Genomic DNA, 19,067 nt, shown 5'->3' with positions numbered 1-19,067 from the left:
CTCCTGTTCTTTTTTGGTTACTGTTTGCTTGATACATTTTTTTCTATATATCCTTTTATTTTTAACCTATTTATGCCTTTATATCTATGATGTGTGTCTTGTAGACAACATATTGATGGGTTATGTTTTCTTATCCATTCTGCCACTCTGTCTCTTGACTGGCGCATTTAAACCATTTAAATTGAGTGTGATTATCAGTAGGTATGAATTTACCTGTTGTCATTTTTTTTTTTCTGGTGGTGTTGACAGTTTCTTTGTTTTACTTAATTTTCTGTGCTGAGTTCTTTTTGTTTCTGGATTTTCTTTTCATTTCCTTTGTTGTTGTTAATTTTGTGTTTAATGGATCTTTATAATTTTCTTTTATTCTCTTTGTGGTTATTCTGAAATTTATCTTTATCTCCAAAGTTTAAAACAGTCTGTTATTTCTTGATATCACCTTGACTTCCTCACCATATGGAAGCTCTGTAACTAAATCATTAATTCCCACTTTTTGTTTTAAAGTTATAGTCACAAATTGATATCTCTGGTTCCCTGTTCTCAGTTTTGTAGCTTTATTTTCCTTTTGAGAATTCTTTATCTGGGTTGGTATCTTGGTGAGGCTGTCAAGTGTCTTAATTTCAGGTTATTGCCTGATGTCATTGGTTCACTGTCAGAAGGACTCACTTGAATATTTCTTGTAAGGCTATTTGGATTTTTACAAATTCTCTTAATTTCTGTTTATCTGGGAATATCTTAGTTTTGCCTGTTGTTAGACAATTTCGGTGGATATATGATTCTTGGTTGGCATTCTTTTCTTTTAAGGTTTTATTTATGACATCCCATTGCATTCTTGCCAGCATGTTCTCTGCTTAGAAATCAGAGTTTAGTCTTATTGGTGGCCCTTTGCAAGTGATATTTCTTTTTTCACAAAGTGCTCTCAGAATTCTTTCTTTGTCTTTAGTGTTGGAAAGTTTGATTATGATTTGTCTTGGTGACTTTCTTTTGGGATCTATCCTATATGAGATTCATGGGGCTTCTTGGATTGAAACCTTTTCATCTTTTAGGATATTAGGGAAGTTTTCTGCCAGTAAATCTTCAAAAATTCTCTCTGATTTTTTTTTTTTTTAAAATCTCTTCCTATTCTGGAAGTTCAATCACATGTAAATTATTCTTCTTGATAATGTCCCACATAACTCTTAGGCTTTCTTCATTCTTTTTTCTTATTGTTCCACAAACAAATTAGTATGAAGGAATTTGTCATCTATTTCACAGATTCTTTCTTTCATTGATTCAATTCTACTTTTATGTCCTTCCATTGAGTAATCTATGTATTGTTAATCTTATGGATTTCTAGTTGCTGTTTTTGTATGGCTTCTAATTGTCTATTTATTTTGCCATTTCGTTCTTGTAATTTTTTATTGAATTCTTCTAGAGTTTTGTCTGTGTTTTCCTTGATCTCTTTGAAGATCATATATATAAGTCTTTTGAATTCCTCATCAGGTAGTTTCATTACCATTTCTTCCTCTGGAAGGTTTTCTGCCCTTTATTTTGGTCACTTGCTTGAGCCATCTTGTCCTGCTTCTTTATATGATTTGATATTGTCTGCTGTCTCCAAGGCATTAAGGTTATTTTATTGATTGATTGATTATATGTTTGTTTGTTTCATCCTGATTTTTTGGTTTGTGTTGTTTTGATATATCAGGGCAATGGATTGAGTGTGCTCTGCTGTTAACTCACCTGGCAGCACAGGAATGTTCACCACCTTTCTCTGGCTGGGTAGGGCAGTGGCAGGCAAGGTAAGCCCAAGTCACTGTTCACTAGACTTGCAAGACAGCTGAGGCTGGGCTGGGTGGGTGCTGGCTGTCTGCTGTCATTGGTTCAGTGGTATGAGAATGTTTATAGTCACTTGCTGGTTGGGTGAATTGGGCAGCTGAGAGGTGGGCTGGGCTTGTTTTCCAGTGCTTGGTGGCTGAGTGGGTCAGTGGGCAGGATGGGCAGCTGGGGGAACACTGGAGCACTCTGCCTCCCCTCAGAGGGGTCCATAGGCAGGAAGAGCAGGGCAGGCAGCTGGGGGAGCTCCAGAGCACTTTGCCACTTCTTGGTGGAGTAGGCGAGTAGGAGGATTGGCAGTGTTGGCAGACAGGGGCGTGTGGGGGGTGGAGGATGGGCTAGGTGGGGGAGAAGGAGGAGGTCATATTGCGGTCCTTGGCAGCCAGGGCTCCTGAGATGGGGGCGGGATTCTTGCTAGTAATCACCAGAAGGGTGGCAGATGGGAGAGTGTACCCCTCTGTTCACCTGGGCACTTCCTGTTGTCTGCAGCCAGCAATCAGGACCTAGCCTTGACCAATTACCAAGTCTAGTTAGGTGGGAACCTCCTGTTGATGCTCTACAAATCTATTACTCCATGTGTGCCACCCATCCCAATGGCCAGGGACTTCTGCTGGAGAGTAGCCTGTATCTGAGTCCTGTCTCCTTTCCTGCTCTGCAGATGCTGGGATCCCTTGTGCTTTCACCTTCCTTCCTGTACTTTTCCTCCTTAGATCTGATTCATGTCCTGCTCACCTTGCTTTGCTCTGGGTATGACTACACAGGTTCTCTGTCTCCTGTTGGGAGTTCTGTGAACTTGCCTTCTTGTGCTCCTCACCCAAGATCGCTGCTGGCTTTTTCTCAAGATGGCTACACTGTGCCAAGCTGGCTGGCAGGGTACCTCTGCTCCATATCTCTCCTTCTTTGCTGTTTTTGATTGGTTTCTTCTTCCCACTGCCATCTAATCTAATTCTTTATCCTTTCATTTGATGCTCAGGGTTCCAAGGATAGTCATCTGTATTTGTTTCCTTGATTTCTCAGGTCTTTGCTGTACAGAGACAATGTGGTGTGTCTGACTAACCCACCATTCCTTTTTTTTTTTTTTTTAACTTTTTTTGTGCTTTAAGTGAAAGTTTACAAGTCAAGTCTGTCTCTCATACAAAAATTTATATACGCCTTGCTATATACTCCTAGTTGCTCTCCCCCTAATGAGAAAGCACGTTCCTTTTCTCCACCCTGTATTCCTGTGTCCATTCAGCCAGCTTCAGTACCCCTCTGCATTCTCACTCCCCTCCAGACAGGAGCTTCCCACTTAGTCTGATGTGTCTACTTGATCCAAGAAGCTCACTCCTCACCGGTATCATTTTCTGTCTTATAGTCCAGTCCAATCCCTGTCTGGAGAGTTGGCTTTGGGAATGGTTCCTGTCTTGGGCTAACAAAGGTCTGGAGACCATGACCTCCGGGGTCCTTCTCGTCTCAGTCAGACCATTAAGTCTGGTCTTTTTATGAGAATTTGAGGTCTGTGTCTCATTGGTCTCCTGCTCCCTCAGGGGTTCTCTGTTGTGTTCCCTGTCAGGACAGTCATTGGTTGTAACTGGGCACCACCTAGTTCTTCTGGTATCAGGCTGATGTAGTCTCTGGTTTATGTGGCTCTGTCTGTCTCTTGGGCTCATAATTGCCTTGTGTCTTTGGTGTTCTTCATTCCCCTTTGCTCTAGGTGGGTTGAGACCAATTGATGCATCTTATATGGCCGTTTGCTAGTTTAAGACCCCAGATGCCAGTCACCAGTGTGGGATGCAGAGTGTTTTCTTAATAGATTTTATTATGCCACTTGACCTAGATGTCCCCTGAAACCATGGTCCCCAAACCCCTGCCCCTTCTACTCTGGCCTTCAAAGTGTTCAGTTTATTTGGGAAACTTCTTTGCTTTTGGTTTAGTACAGTTGTCCTGACTGCTCCTGTATTGTAAGCCACCATTCTTGCACCCCCTCCACCACCACCACCATTTTGGTTAGTAGCCAAGTGTGTTAACTGTTTCCACCATCCAGGGACTCCAGCAGTATGATAGATATTTTCTATTCATTTTCTTATTGACTCTTCTGAAAATCCCTATGATGACAGCATTATGATCTCCAGTCTCAGAAGATAAGGGAGGTTATGTAACTTGGTTGAGATAGTACAGCTAGGAAGTAGCAGAGCTAGAGTCGAAACCCAGCTGACTCCAAAGCCCGTATACATGAAACCAGTAAACCATGACATTTGCAAGGCCTGAATGGACCAGATAATACAGTTTTTGAAGTGTTTGTGTCCTTCGTGAGCTTGTCCTATGGCTGTGGCATCTAATATGCATTGTGGTGTTTAATATTTGTTGCAGATGGAGGCCAGAAATCATGTCTGTGTAACTTGCCATTGCCCCGTAGATTTTCTGTTTTTGTGGATGCCTCTAATTCTTCTCCACCTTGTTTTCAAACCACAAAGCTTCTTCCCCAAACCCAGAATTAATTCAACTTCCACCAAGGCCTGTTGTCACTTATTCAAGACCTGTGCCACTTACCCTCTGATTTTCTTCTGATTCTTAAAAGCACAGCAATGGCTTGGATAAGAAAGGTCAGCTCGTGTGAGATGAATGAAACTCAAGGAAAGTGGGAGTTTCTTCAGCGTCCAAGTGTTCCTTGCTATCAGTTCCTTCAAGTTCTCTAGGCCTTTGGATGGCAGGTCTGTAACACTGGTATAGGAGATGTCCCTGTAAGGGAGAGAGCAGAAGAAACCAGAGAGGTGGTGAGTAGCCAGGGGCTTCTAGTCCTTGTCCAGGAAATCCAACAATACTGAGCTTAATGGGGAGATAACATTTTTTTTTTTTTTTTACTATTAAATGTGCACTCTGAGTTCTTTATATACAGCCTCTGGTTTCAGGAGGAGTCCCTGGGTGGAGCAAATGGTCAAGGGCTGGACTACTAGCCAAAAAGGTTGGCAGTTGAGGTTACCCAAAGGCTCCTTAGAAGAAAGGCCTGGCAATCTACATTTGAAAAGATCACAGGCACTGAAGGCCCAATGGAGACCCTGGTGGTACAGTGGTTAAGAGTTCGGCTGCTACCAAAATGTAGGCAATTTGAATCTACCAGGCACTCCTTGGAAACTTTGTGGGGCAGTTCTACTCTGTCCTATAGGGTTGCTATGAGTTGGAATCTACTTGATGGCAGTGGGTTTGGTTTTGGTTTTTGAAGACCCTATAGAGTGCTGTCCTACTCTGAAACACACGGGGTTGCCATAAGTAAGGCTTCACTAGAACTGATATATATATATATATATTTTTTTTCTGGTCTAAGGAGTGATAGGAGCCTTGGTGGCGCAGTGGTTAAATGTCCCACTGCTAACCGAAAGGTCAACAGTTCGAATCCACCAGCTGCTCCTTGGAAACCCTATGGGGCAGTTCTACTCTGCCTTATAGGGTTGCTATGAGTTGAAATTGACTTGATGACAGTGGGTTTGTTTGTTTTAAGGAGTGGTATTGAGCTTCTAAGCCAGTATTTTGGAGCCCTGATGGTGCCGTGCTTAAAGTGCTTGGCTGCTAATGGAAAGATTGGTGATTTGAACTCACCAGCCTCTCCTTGGGAGAAAGATGTGACAGTCTGCTCCCATAAAGATTACAGCCTTTGGAATCCTATGGAGCAGTTCTACTTTTTCCTGTAGGGTCGCTATGAGTTGGAATAGACTCTATGACAATGAGTTTTAAGCTAATATTTTAGAAGGGACTCCCTTTTTTCTTGCTTGGAACCGCAGTATGTAGCAATACAAATAAGATTTCCACAGCCATTTCATCTGCTGCAATACCTGCAAACTCTTGGAATTGAGGCAAATGTCAGTTTTACTCCGGAAAGCTATACTATATAACCATTAAAGAGTCTGAAAGGGTAAGAGGAATAAAATTGAACAGGCTCAGAGGGGCCTGAATTGCTCTCAGCCCCCATGGGACTAGGGTTTTGGATTGATAAACTGCTGACATGGATCATCACCAATATCAGGAAAATCTCCCCCTAATAATGCAGAGCTTGGGAGTGATAACTAGTCCCACTGTGAATTCGTGACTGAGGACAACCTCCCACAGGGTCTTTAGAAGGCTGCAGTTGTATTCCTGGCAAGAAAACTCATGTATTTACATTTACAAATCTGAAATGAGATTCAAGTCACTTCTGAAAGCAAGGAGTTTGGAAATGTGGGAGGTGAGGCTGAGAACAACGTAGACATTAGCTGTTTCTAAAGTAGAATTAAATTCATGCTTTATTAGGGTGACATTCCCTGTTTTTTTTCAATCCCAGAGAGTCCAGGTTACCTGTCTTGCTCTGTCGTTCTTTTACTTGCACTACACGATAGCTTGAATAAGATGACAGATATTTAACCTTACAGTCCTCTTATTTTATATTTTATCACTTAAAATATTCACTAAATGTTCCTTAAACCAAAAGGAAAAAACATCAAACCTGTTGCTGTATTCCTTAGGGAAGGCAGTTATGTTTTCTTTTATATCTAATTAGCAAGTGAATTCCAGTATTTATAACTCCTTCCTCCCCATCACTATAATTGGACTTAGCTGAGATTTACAGTCTCAGGGTTCAAGTCTGCTAGAGCTTGTAACTCAACACGAAGCACCTGTACTCAACCCTTCTTCTGGCAGAACTGGGACTGTTGGGGTAAGTGTGCTGTTTGCTATTTTGTTGTGAATATCCCAAACTTGCCTGCTGGTAAGAATTACCCTTGGTCCTTGTTAGCATAGGATCCCGAGGCAATTGTTAGTATTAAGCAGGCATGTCTGGGGAAAACTTTGCAGTTAGTGAGGTGATTGAGGGATTTTTAGAGCCAGTCTTCAGCACAACTGAAGTAAACGAAGCTGGATTTTGCCAACTCCCCCAGAAAGCATCTCTTTCCCCTTTGGCTACATTGCCTTCAAGATGTGCCCATCTTTCTGTCTCCATTAGTCTGGAAGCAACTTATGTGTCTTGTTCTTCAGTGCTGTTTTCATGTCGGCTAAACAGGAGAGCATCTCTTAACTCTTTTGCCCTGATTTGCTCTCTGCTGGATACACTCATCGTCTTCATCTGAAAGAGTTTATTCTTCTAAGGAAAGTGTTTGCCTTTTAATAGATTTTTTGGAGAAAATAGTAACTATTCTAGTTACTACTGCTGCATATTACAACATCCCAAAACTAAGTGGCATAAAACAACAATCTTTTTATTATGAGTATAGGTTTTGTGGGTCAGGAATTCACACAGGGCATGGTGCGGATGCATTGCCCTTGCTCTGTGATGTCTGGGATTCAGCTGGGAAGACTTGAAAGCTGGGGCGACCCCATGGCTCGGGGCTGGAATCATCTGAAGTATCCCTCGCTTACACATAAAGTGCCAGGGCTGAGATGGCTCAAAGGCTGAGCTCAGCTGGGACTGTTGGTGTGGCCCTTCCAAGTGACGTGGGCCTCTCACATCATGGCTCGCAGGTTCTGATAAGGAATGCCCTGAGAGGAAGCACCCAGAGAGCAAATACCCTAAAAGAACCAAGCAGAAGGTGCACGGCCTTTTTAAACCTAGCTTCAGAAGTCACACAGGGTCCCAGGGTGGCACTTGCAGTTCGTGATCATCTATGAACCTCAAGTTTGGCACTTTGAACCCACCCAGCAGCACTACAGAAAAAAGGCCTGGCAATCTGCTTCTGTGAAAATTAGAGCCAAGAAAACCGTATGGAGCAGAATACTCAGTGACACATGGGGTCACCATGAGTCAGAACTGACTCAGTGACAACAGGTTTTTGGTTTTCAGAAGTCGCATGGTGTCACTTCTTCCATATTTTTTTGACTACAGCAGTAACAAGCCTGCCCAGATTCAAAGATGGGGGATATAGGATCCACCACTCCATGGAAGGAGTGTCAAAGAATTCAGTGACATATTTTAAAACTGCCACAGTAATCTAAATGGTGGGAATATCAGTGAGTCAAGTAGGTGGTGAAAACTGACAACACAATACTCTGTAAATCCGTGTTTCTGGCCTGGGGATCGCCCTGAGTTTCCCTTGCAATGCAGACTCCTAAGCCACATACCAAACCAACCAAAACTACGTGCCGTCGAGGTGACTCTGACTCACGGAGACCTCATGTGTGTTCAATGGCTGATTTTTTGGAAGTAGATCACCGGGCCTTTCTTCTGAGGCACCTCTGGGTGGACACAAACCACCAACCTTTCAGTTAGCAGTCAGCGTGTTAACCATTCGCACTCTGAACCATATACCAGACCAACTGAATTATAATCTCTGATGGTGGAGCCTGGGAATATGCATTGTTTAAGAAACTCTCCAGGTGATTCAGAAGCTCATCTTAATTCTCAGAGCATTTTTATGAAGCAGGCAGATGCTGTAATTAAGACAAAGAGACAAGGCATGTTGCATCCAAAGGGACTCAGCAAACCAAGGATGGCACTTTCTCCTTTCAGGTCTTGGGCTCTCAGGTTTTTCTCTACCTCTAACTTCAGACCTCATGGAATCTTTTAGCACAGATCCGGGTGCAGAAACCCTCCAGAGACTCATTAGGAACCTGGGAGAGAGGAATTGATTCCATGGTTTCAGTGTTTGCACAGAGTATCCCAGGTGGCCTCTAGTTGGATCGCAGTGGGGCTGAACCGGGAGGGTGCTTGGGTTGGCATGTAGAAATCAGGTGTTTGAAATGTGGGTAAAACTATGACAGAAACGCCTGCAACATAATGGGTGCTTGGCATATAGTGGGTGCTCAAAGAAGGCTAATTTCCTCCTTGCCCCAATTTGGAGTTTATCTGACCTTAAGCCAAAAGCAAAGAACCTGGGAAATACTGCCACAATCCAGATTTTGACTTGTACATCCAACTACTTTTTCGACATCTCTACTTGGATGCCTCACAGGCATCTCCAACTTAACAAGTACATTCAAAACTGAGCTTTTGATCCCCCATTCCAACCTGCTCCTCCTCTGTTTTCCCCATTGTAGTAACTGGCACTTCCATCTACTCAGCTGCCCAAATTAGAAGTCTGGGAATTACTAAAACATGTTAAGCCTCCTTGCCACCATTGCCCCATCAATATTTGATCTAGCAGAAAACATGTGGATCTGAATTCTAAAAGAATCTTTTGGATCCAGCTTTAATTAGTAATTAGTATTTGTGATCCTATGTCAAAAACTTTTTTGAAAATGTAGTAGTAACTAAAGAAAAAGAAGGAGTGATATATGGGAATTACAATTTATGAGTAACATTAGTACAAAAAACATTACTAAGGATTCTGTATGGCCTGGTAGGGGAGGAAGTCCACTGGGGGGTCTGACACCATGAGTTACCACACTGGGTGACATCACCCTTAATGATGTCACTGGTGGGAGGAACTCTCTCGTTGACCTTGATAGTCTCCTCAAAGAGCTCATCAAGCAGTAGGCACTGAACTCCATGAGAGTTTGTCCCTAGCAAGTATTTACTCACAAAATAAAATGCAGCTGACCTGAGTCCTGGCCGACAATTTGCAGTTTAATTGCCTAGGTTATGGGAACCATCTCCAGTTATGTATCTAATGAAAGTAAAAGGACCTGTATTTGGAGAGACTAAGTCCTGCAATGTCATACACAGGTCAATATACATCAATTGACTTTTAATGATGCCAGAAGAAAAGAGCCCACTAATATTTAAAGTCACAGGAAGGACAAATTGCTCCTCAGAAGCAGTTATGAACTCTAGTACCCCCAAACATTGGAACAATTTTCATTTTTGTGAGATATTTTGACATCATGATTGATCCTTATTTAAAATCCAATTGCAATTAAAAAAGCAATAGTTGGCTAGCTGATGTTCCCACAGTAAAGTAGTTCAATATCTCTTTTCGGTTTGCCTGTAATATGTGTGGGTTTTTCTAAAGGTCAACATGCAGAAGCTGCTCCATTATAAACGTGCAGTCACGTCTGTAAATTGGTAGGTAAAATGCATCTAAGAATAGAAAGATTTGTTTACTGCTTAAAAAGCAATTTGATTAATTTATCAATACCCAAAAAACCACCCATTGCTGTCGAGTCAATTCTGACTCATAGCAACCCTACAATACTGAATTAAAAAATAACCTAAAGGCTTAAAAACTATAAGTTCAAGAGAGTCAGCTTGTCTAATAAATTGTTTATAAGAATTTAAAAATATGATATTCGTTCATTCAACAAATATTTTTCGATTGCCTATGTCTCAGGTACGGTTTTAAATATTGGGGCTAGAGTAGTACACTACACAGACAGAAATTTCTGCTCACCTAGTGCTTACATTCTAGTGGAGAGAGGAGGGACAATTAAACAAAAAATAACTGTGTAATATATTAGTACTGTGGGAAAAAGTAAAGCAGGGAAGAGGGAAAAGAAGAACCGAGAAGTAGAGTCACCGTTAGAGACTGGAGGCCTCACTGAGGAGATAGCTGAGGAAAGATCTGAAGGAGGTGAGAGAAGTGGGTATGGAGTTGAATGGATATTTCAAAATTATATTTTAATATGTATCCCTAAAAGACAAAAAAAAGTCTTAAAAAATAAATTTTTAAGGTCATAAAATATTTAATCGATGTTTCAAGAGGGGTGAGGTAGTTGTCTCATTAGATTCAGGATCCAGGCAGACCTAGGTATTGCATGTGGGTGATACATCTCTTATCGTTAGTGGCCATTGAGTGGGCTCTGACTTATGGTGACTTTATGTATAAGGGAATGAAATGTTGCCTGGTCCTTCACCATCTTCATGATCATTGTTATGTTTGAGCTCACTTTTGGCTATTGTGTCAATCTATCTCATTGAGGGTTTCCCTTGTTTTCGCTGACCCTCTACCAACCATGATGTACTTTTCTACTGCGATTGGTCTTTCCTGATGATGTGTCCAAAGTAAATGAGGCAAAGTCTCAGCATCCTTGCTTCTAAGGAGCAGTAGATGTCTTTTAATCTATAGGTTCAAGAAAAACTGTTGTAAGATGGAAGAAACTGCAGCATATTTAAATGTTGGTGGGAATAATCCAGTAGAGAGTAACACATGGATGATATATAACTGAAGGGAGAGGACTGCTATAGCAATACACTTGAGTTGTTGGAAGGGATGGGACCCAGGACCCTAGCGAAGGGGCTGGTCTTAAAAAGTGATTTAAAATATAGGAGGTGAGACAGAGGATGTGGACACAGGTGCAGGAAAATGGGAAGATGTGGTGGTGGGAGCATGAGGAATTCTCTTCTGATTGATTTTATTCTCAATGAAAAGGAAATCAAGGTGGTCAATTGGGCATGAGAATGGGTGGGAAGAAATAGAGGGCTGAAGAAAGGTGAGGAGGTATGACATGATCATCTAGGTGAGTGGGAGACTGAATAGGGAAATGGGGTGTGATTGCTGGGTAGTATTTAGGGCTGATTTATGGTGAATGATTTGAGGTGAAACCACATGCCATGCTCAGCTGCAAGGGTCCAGGCCCACAGGAGGCAGGAGTTGGATTTAACCAGGGCTGAGTTTTGCCAGGCAAGAATGATGAGGGAGAGGGCAAGGTAGTTAGTTGGTTGTGTGTACAAGTCAGTGATTATGATGATGGGTCATGGAATTTAAGCTGCATAAGGAAGGAGTGAAGACATAAGAAAGGTGAGGGACAGTGAAACATTAGTAACGGACTATAGCTCCTCGTAGGATCAAAGACTTGAAGGAATAAACATATTGACAGGAAAGAGATAGAAAGACAGTAGGATGTTTGAAGTTGAGATTATAGAGGGTTTGTAGTCATTGGTAATGACAAGAGGGTATGGTCGTGGACGGGAAGGTTGGAGGGAGAGCAGAGGGTAAGCTTATTGGAGGAGAGAAGGTCAGAGGCTAGAGTATAGGAAAAATGACCTATGTGGGCAGTGAAATAACCAAATATTATGAGAGGAATAGTATTGGGGAGGCCAGTAAAAATGAGTCAGGAGCTCAGACCTTCAATAAATTAAATAAAATGACTTTGGGCTCATGGATAACAATAAAACTGACATTAGGTGGTATGTCTGATGACCTGGGAGTCAAAGTTGGAGAGGGCTTTTAGGAAGAGGGAGGGGAGAGTGGCCCAAAAGCAGCACTGAGGAAGGAGGACATTCACCTAAACTCCTTTTTATATAAACTGTTCATGCTTCTACAGTGTTAGCCAATAACTAGCATGTTTTAAAATTGGATATTCTGCTTTAAGATTCCCAAGGTGTCAATGTCCACCAGTAAAAGGAAATGCCTTTACTACTTTTCTCAAATGAAGATGGAATTGTAACATGAATTTGCATTATCTTTATGCTTAAAATCATCCAGTGCCCTATCATCTTATGCAAAAAAAGCCACAGTCATCATAAATAGCCTACACGGTCCTATGCTGTTGGTCCCCCAGAAGCCTCCCATTATCTCTGATCCCATCTCCTATTTCTTTCCTCCTCCATCACTCTGCTCCAGCCACATGGAACCGGTCACCCCAGGCATGTTCACACCTTGCAGTAGCTGTCCCTCTACCAAGAAAGTTCTTTCCCAGATATCCATGGGGCTTGTTTCTTCACCTCCTTCAATTGTTAGCTACTGTGTGCTGATTTTCAGAGAACCCATAAGGAGAGAGATATTCTTATTCTAACTTTAATGCCAAGACAAAACAATTGATGAACAGAAAAATGAGACTATTCTTGCTCCACCCATTGCTTTGGCTTGAAGTTCTTCATCACTCAACAAATATTAATGAGTTTCTGCTACGTGTCAACATTGTTCAAGGGACTGGGGTTACAACAGTGGAAAAAATAGACAAAAATTCCTTCTCGCATTGCATTTATGTACTAATGGAGGGAGACAGTGAGAACACAAGTAAGTAAATATCTAGATAAACATCATGGAGAAAAATGAAGCAGGGAGGTGGGACAAGGAGTGGGTGGGTATACTGGAAATTTAAACAAGGTATTCGGGGAAGACCTTAATGAGAAGCTTACATTTAAGCAAAGACTTGAAGGAGATGAAGAAGCAAGCCCCATGGATACCTGGGAAAGAACTTTCTTGGTAGAGGGACAGCTACTGCAAGGTGTGAACATGCCTGGGGTGACCTGTTCCGTGTGGCTGGAGTAGAGTGATGGAGGAGGAAAGAAATAGGAGATGGGACCAGAGATAATGGGAGGCTTCTGGGGGACCAACAGCATAGGACTGTGTAGGCTATTTGTGATGACTATGGCTTTTTTTTTTTGCTTGAGATGATAAGCCACTGGATGATTTTAAGCATAAATTTAAGAAAATGATCAAGAAAAGTTAAAGAATTGCAGCAGGTATGAGACAAAGCGTCCATGAAAAGGGCTGACCTGGCGTGCTAGAAAGATATTGTATTTCTGAGTTAGTTAGTACTGGATTTATATCTGTGCACCACCACTATGACCAGGTAACCTTGGGTAGCTTACCTGATAATCTCTGCACCACAGTTTTCTCATTTGTAAAATAGGGATAACAATAGGGATAATAATACCTACTACTGGATACAACAATCATGAAGATGGTGCCAGACCACGCAACGTTTGGTTCTATTATCCATAAGGCCACCATGAGTTGGAGCTAACTTGAGGGCAACTAACAACAACTGGAAAGTTAACAAGGCTCAAGGAGATGCTGCTATCTGTAAGGACCTAGCACATAGCTGAAGCTTAACAACGGCCGTTATTATTAGTAAAAAAAAAAAAAAAAAGCTTTTCTAAAGATTTCAATGATCATAAATTATTAAGTTTTTCTCAAAGTCTATGATGGACAAATAAAATTGCTTTTGTTTTGCTGAGATATCACTGTTATCCTCCTTCCGCCCTCCCCCCGAGTTTGTATAATTACATTTCGTTTACACCTATGGCTTTCACGACCTATGTAATCTCATGGAATTCATTGTTTCGGCCTAATGGATCCTGCAGTGAAAAACTGCCCGTACACCGTAATTCAGTAAGTTTAATAGCGCTCTACTAGAGTGACAAGAGGAAACGCTGGCAAGTCACTGCCAATTGTCATACATGAAACACAAACACACAACATTTCCTTCTCAATGTTGGATTCCATCCTCTCTCCACCCCAAACACACACAAACTGACCATCACCAGCAGAAAAAGGATAGGGCTTGCTGTTACCTGTCAGAAATAAAAAGCCCACTTTAAGATGTATCATTTCTTTTAGACTCAGAGGCAGAACATAACAAAATGGATTTCAGTGACTTGGCAGAGAGAGTGTGTCAGAATGAAGGAGTAAAACTCCTAGAAGTGTCAAAGAATTTAGTACCCATGCATATTTACTTGGGAAGAATCCTGTGCCTAAGAATTGCGCACATCAAAAACTGCTCTGTTCGCGTTTGTGGATTGTTTACTGAAAAATTTAACCCGAGGTTGATTTATCCCTCCCACCTGTTAGGTTGTTCCCAATATCATCTAATTATTTGTAAATGCATGAGTAAATCTTGCTGCAAAAGAGAGTACAAATGACTTTTGCCTCATTTATTTTGTTGCATGAAATCTCTTTTCCAATAACATCACACAAATATTTGGGACTTAAAATGCATAAAATCTCCAACGATTATGAGAGGAATAGTGTTGGAAAGGGGTCCGTGGGAGGTGCAAACAGTTAATGAACTTGGCTGCTGACTGAAAGTTTGGTGGTTCAAGTCTATACAGAGTACCTTGGACGAAAGCCCTGGTGACGTACTTCTGAGAAGTCAGCCATTGAAAACCCCGTGTAGACAGGAGCACAGTCACACTCTGACACACATGGGTTGCCATGAGTCAGAGTAGATGCAACGCAACTGGTTTTACTGGTTTAGAATTAGAAAAGTCAGAATCATTTAGGGTTGAAAGAATGAGATAAAATTTATATGATAATGTTTAACACAGAATCTGGAGCTTGGTAAACACTCACTAAATGGTGGATTTATTTATACTTCGTTTGCAAAGGGAAGCCCTGGTGGCACAGCGGTTAAGCTTTCGGCTGCTAACCAAAAGGCTGTGAGTTCGAATCCTCCAGCCACTCCTTGGAAACCCTGTGGGGCAGTTCTATTTTGTCCTATAGGAGTCAGAATCGACTTGACAGAATGAGTTTTTGGTTTGCAAAGGAGGAACAGTAAAAAAAAAAAATTGTGCTCCTATTTGATTTTTATTCTTAAGATTCATCACTGTTGGGGTCTCCTGGCTAAATAGTGATAATTAGCTAATAAAATTGTTCAGAATTTTCATGGTTTAGAAAATCTTACAAGCTTGTTAACCATTAGATTCATAGTCAACAACTATTCTTTTATGTTCTATCAGCTTTGATCTAGGTAAAAGCCCCTGTTTAAACAATTAACTTCAGCAAAGCCATATTAAAAGAAACAGTTTATGGATTTGTGAGTTATTCTTTCTTAAGGATAAAATATCATCCTAGTTTATTCTTTGGCCTGGCATAGATATGAAAACATCTCTTCAGACTAAATCCCTTGATATAAAATGCACTGTCGTTGAGGATGGTGGCTCCCAGCGCTTTGGAGAACTTATTATTATTTTTAATTCAAAGCTTTTGAGGATGATAGTAGTTGTAGTTTATTTGATTGAAGAAACACAAAGGTTTGCTTTGCATGGCTTTGAGGGTCTTTACAATAACTCCATCACCTCTTTTCCACCAAGAGTCAGCTACCTAGTTGGGTACTACAAATGATTTCTCAATACAAGCAGTTCCCAACTTACGACACACTTGAGTTACAACAAGCCCACTTATGACTTTTTTTTTTAATATCTTATCATTAGTAATATGTGCTACATACAATGTTGAGTATGTAATTTGCTAATGTTATCATTTTCATATGTTTGCTCACAGATGTTCAAAGATTGCATTTATAAAGATGTTGTTGTTGTTAGGTGCTGTTGAGTCGGTTCCACCTCATAGTGACCCTATGCACAACAGAATGAAACACTGCCCGGTCCTGAGCCATGCTTACAGTCGTTGTTATGCTTGAGCTCATTGTTGCAGCCACTGTGTCCATCCACCTCATTGAGGGTCTTCCTCTTCCGCTGACCCTGTACTCTGCCAAGCATGATGTCCTTCTCCAGGGACTGATCCCTCCTGACAACATGTCCAAAGTATGTAAGACACAGTCTTGCCATCCTTGCTTCTAAGGAGCATTCTGGTTGTACTTCCTCCAAGACAGATTTGTTTGTTCTTTTGGCAGTCCATGGTATATTCAATATTCTTCACCAACACCACAATTCAAAGGCATCAATTCTTCTTTGGTCTTCCTTATTCATTGTCCAGCTTTTGCATGCATATGATGTGACTGAAAATACCATGGCTTGGGTCAGGTGCACCTTAGTCTTCAAGGTGACATCTTTGCTCTTCAACACTTTAAAGAGGTCCTTTGCAGCAGATATGCCCAATACAATGTGTCTTTTGATTTCTTGACTGCTGCTTCCATGGCTGTTGATTGTGGATCCAAGTAAAATGAAACCCTTGACAACTTCAATCTTTTCTCCATTTATCATGATGTTGCTTATTGGTCCAGTTGTGAGGACAATAATAATGAAAACCAAAAAAAAAAAAAGGAAGTATTCAACTTATGTCAAAATTGACTTATGACAGAGTTGCTGGAATGGAACCCCACTGTAATTCAGACACTACCTGTAGTTCTAAGAAGTAAACTCTATCATTATAGATTTCTTTTATCAGAGGATATGGTAATAAGAAATGCTACCAATTGATAAGTTAGAATATTTTGAGAACCAAGTATCCTGAGTTGTCCACAAAACTCCTCTGGTTTGAAGATTCCTAGGGCTAGTGTAGACCACCTGCTTGTTCTTGGCAAGATGCCAGCATGTACACAATTCTGAAAGGGTACTTGTCAATTCTTCCTCTTCAAATTCTCCTGTGACCTTTCTTTTTCTTTTCTTGTGATTTAGGTGAAAGTTTACAGCTCAAGTTAGTTTCTCATACAAAAATTTATACGCACATTGTTATGTGACCCTAGTTGCTATCCCTATAATGTGACCACACATTTCTCCTTTCCACCTTGGATTTCCCATGTCCAGTCAACCAGCTCCTATCACTTTCTGCCATCTCATCTCGCCTCTGGACAGAAGCTGCCCATTTAGTCTCCTGTATCTACTTGAACTAAGAAGCTCACTCTTCATGAGTATCATTTTATGTCTTATAGTCCAGTCTATTCTTTGTCTGAAGAGTTGGCTTTGGGAATAGTTTTAGTTCTGGGTTAACAGAGTCTGGGGACCATGTCTTCTAGGGTTTCTCCAGTCTCAGTCAGACCATTTAAGTCTGGTCTTTTTAGTAGAATTTCAGTTCTGCACCCCACTTTTCTCCTGCTCCGTTAAGGACTGTCTGTTGTGTTCCCTGTCAGAGTGGTCATTGGTGGTAGCCGGGTACCATCTAGTTTTTCTGGTCTCAGGCTGATGTAGTCTCTGGTTTATTTGGCTCCTTTTGTCTCTTAGGCTCATATTTTCCTTGTGTCTTTGGTGTTCTTCATTCTTCTTTGCTCCAGGTGGGCTGGCATAAATGATGCATCTTACATGGCTACTCACTAGCTTCTAAGAACTCAGATTGCACTTACCAAAGTGGGATGCAGAACACTTTCTTAATAAACTTTGTTATGCCAATTGACCTAGATGTATGACCTTTCTTGAAGCTCTCACCTACTCCACAAAGGTGTTGCAGACCCTCTCCTTTGCTGTGCCTCTGAGATGTGTGTGTGTGTGTGTGTGTGTGTGTGTGTGTGACTTAGAAGGGATGAACCACTTTGGTTGCTTCCCCAACTTGGCTCTCTTGACATAGGTCTGGCTTGGTGCCTGAGAGTCTATTTGAAACTCATTTCACAGTCAGTGAGCAAAGCAGTGTAGTGGACAAACCTCCCTTGGCTTTGCCCTCCAGCAGGTTCCTTTTCTCTCCAAGATTGCTATTTCTCGGGATCCACTTGGCAAGCACAGAAAAGAAGACAAGGAGCTTTGGGCTAATTAGGTCTTTGGGGCTTGGTTTTCCTCACCTTTAAGGGAGGTCTAAACCAGAAAAACCAAACCTATTCAATAGCACTATTTTTTTTTTTAATTGTCCTCGAGTTGATTCTGACTCATAGCGACCCTATAAGACAGAGTAGAACTGCCCCATAGTGTTTCCAAGGAGTGGCTGGTAAATTCAGACTGCTGACCTTTTGGTTATCAGCCGAGCTCTTAACCACTGCATGACAAGGTCTAGTGCCTGCCAAAAAGCAAGGAAGTACAGATGGGCAATTCTGGCCAAGCCACTTGGACAGAGGTACCCAGGATTAATGTTGGTTAGGGTTAAGGGTGGACAGAGGCAAAGGAAAGAAGGCATGACACCATGGGAGTGAGTTGAACAAAACCGTAAACTATGATGGATTATACAACTATTATTATATTTCCATGGTAACCCTTCAGTGGATCACCTTTACCTGCTGAGTCAGGTCCAAAGGTTCTCCACAATATGATTTGAACACATCTTTCATATAACTCCCTTTATCCCTTGGACAGGAGCCCTGGTGACACAGTGGTTAAACACTTGGCTGCTAACTGAAAGGTTAGCAGTTTGAGCCCACCAGCCACTCCATGGGAGAAAGATGTGGCAGTCTGCTTCCGTAAAGATTTACAGCCTTGGAAACCCTATGAAGCAGTTCTACTCTGTCCTATAGGATTGCTATGAGTTGGACTAAACCAAAAACCAGACTAAATTATGTTTTTAGTTCTCTGAACATCTCCTGTGTGTTCCTTAGACTTGCCTTTGTTCTTTCTCTCATAACTCTATCTGTCTGCTGCAATTCTGTGCTTTATTCAAAGCACTTCTCAAATACTACCATCTTTAATGAGGCCTTTGCTGATCCCCTGTCTTATGCTGGGTTCTCTAGTGAAGCATATAAATATATATAGAGAGAGATTTATATCAAGGAAATGTCCCACGCTGTGGGAGAGGCTGGAACGTCCCAAGTCTGTGGGTCAGGATAGAGGCTTCTCCTGATGCATGCAGCCACAGGGGCTGGTGAACCCAAGATTGGTAGGTGGGAGAACAGAGCTGTTGCTCACAGGCTATGAAGGTCGATGAATCCCAAAGATCATCAGGGAAGACAGCAGGTAAGCCACTAGCTCAAGTCCCAAGAACCGGAGGTCAGAAGAATAGGAGCCAGCTACAGGATACAGAGTGAGGAAAAGCCCATGAGCCTTGCCGGAATAACCGCTTATATTCAGTGCAGGCCACACGCCCAAGGAAACTCCCTTTCAACTGATTGGCCACTCACAG

At 41.6% G+C, this 19,067-nt stretch overlaps 1 protein-coding gene across 3 annotated transcripts in view; it reads right to left on the bottom strand.

Annotated features, from left to right (window-relative positions):
• TSHR (thyroid stimulating hormone receptor) overlaps window positions 1-19,067 on the bottom strand; it is a 177,574-nt gene that overhangs the window by 9,520 nt on the left and 148,987 nt on the right. For all 3 annotated transcript variants that reach the window (XM_049899779.1, XM_049899778.1, XM_049899780.1), the window contains one exon: window positions 4,339-4,527. In XM_049899779.1, the coding sequence (XP_049755736.1) occupies window positions 4,339-4,527 (189 nt within the window). The remainder of the gene's footprint in view (window positions 1-4,338; window positions 4,528-19,067) is intronic.

Source organism: Elephas maximus, chromosome 10 (genome assembly GCF_024166365.1).
Source record: "Elephas maximus indicus isolate mEleMax1 chromosome 10, mEleMax1 primary haplotype, whole genome shotgun sequence".
NCBI classification, from domain to species: Eukaryota; Metazoa; Chordata; class Mammalia; order Proboscidea; family Elephantidae; genus Elephas; species Elephas maximus.
Note: the sequence above shows the minus strand (reverse complement) of the source record. Positions and strands in the feature narration are given on the sequence as shown.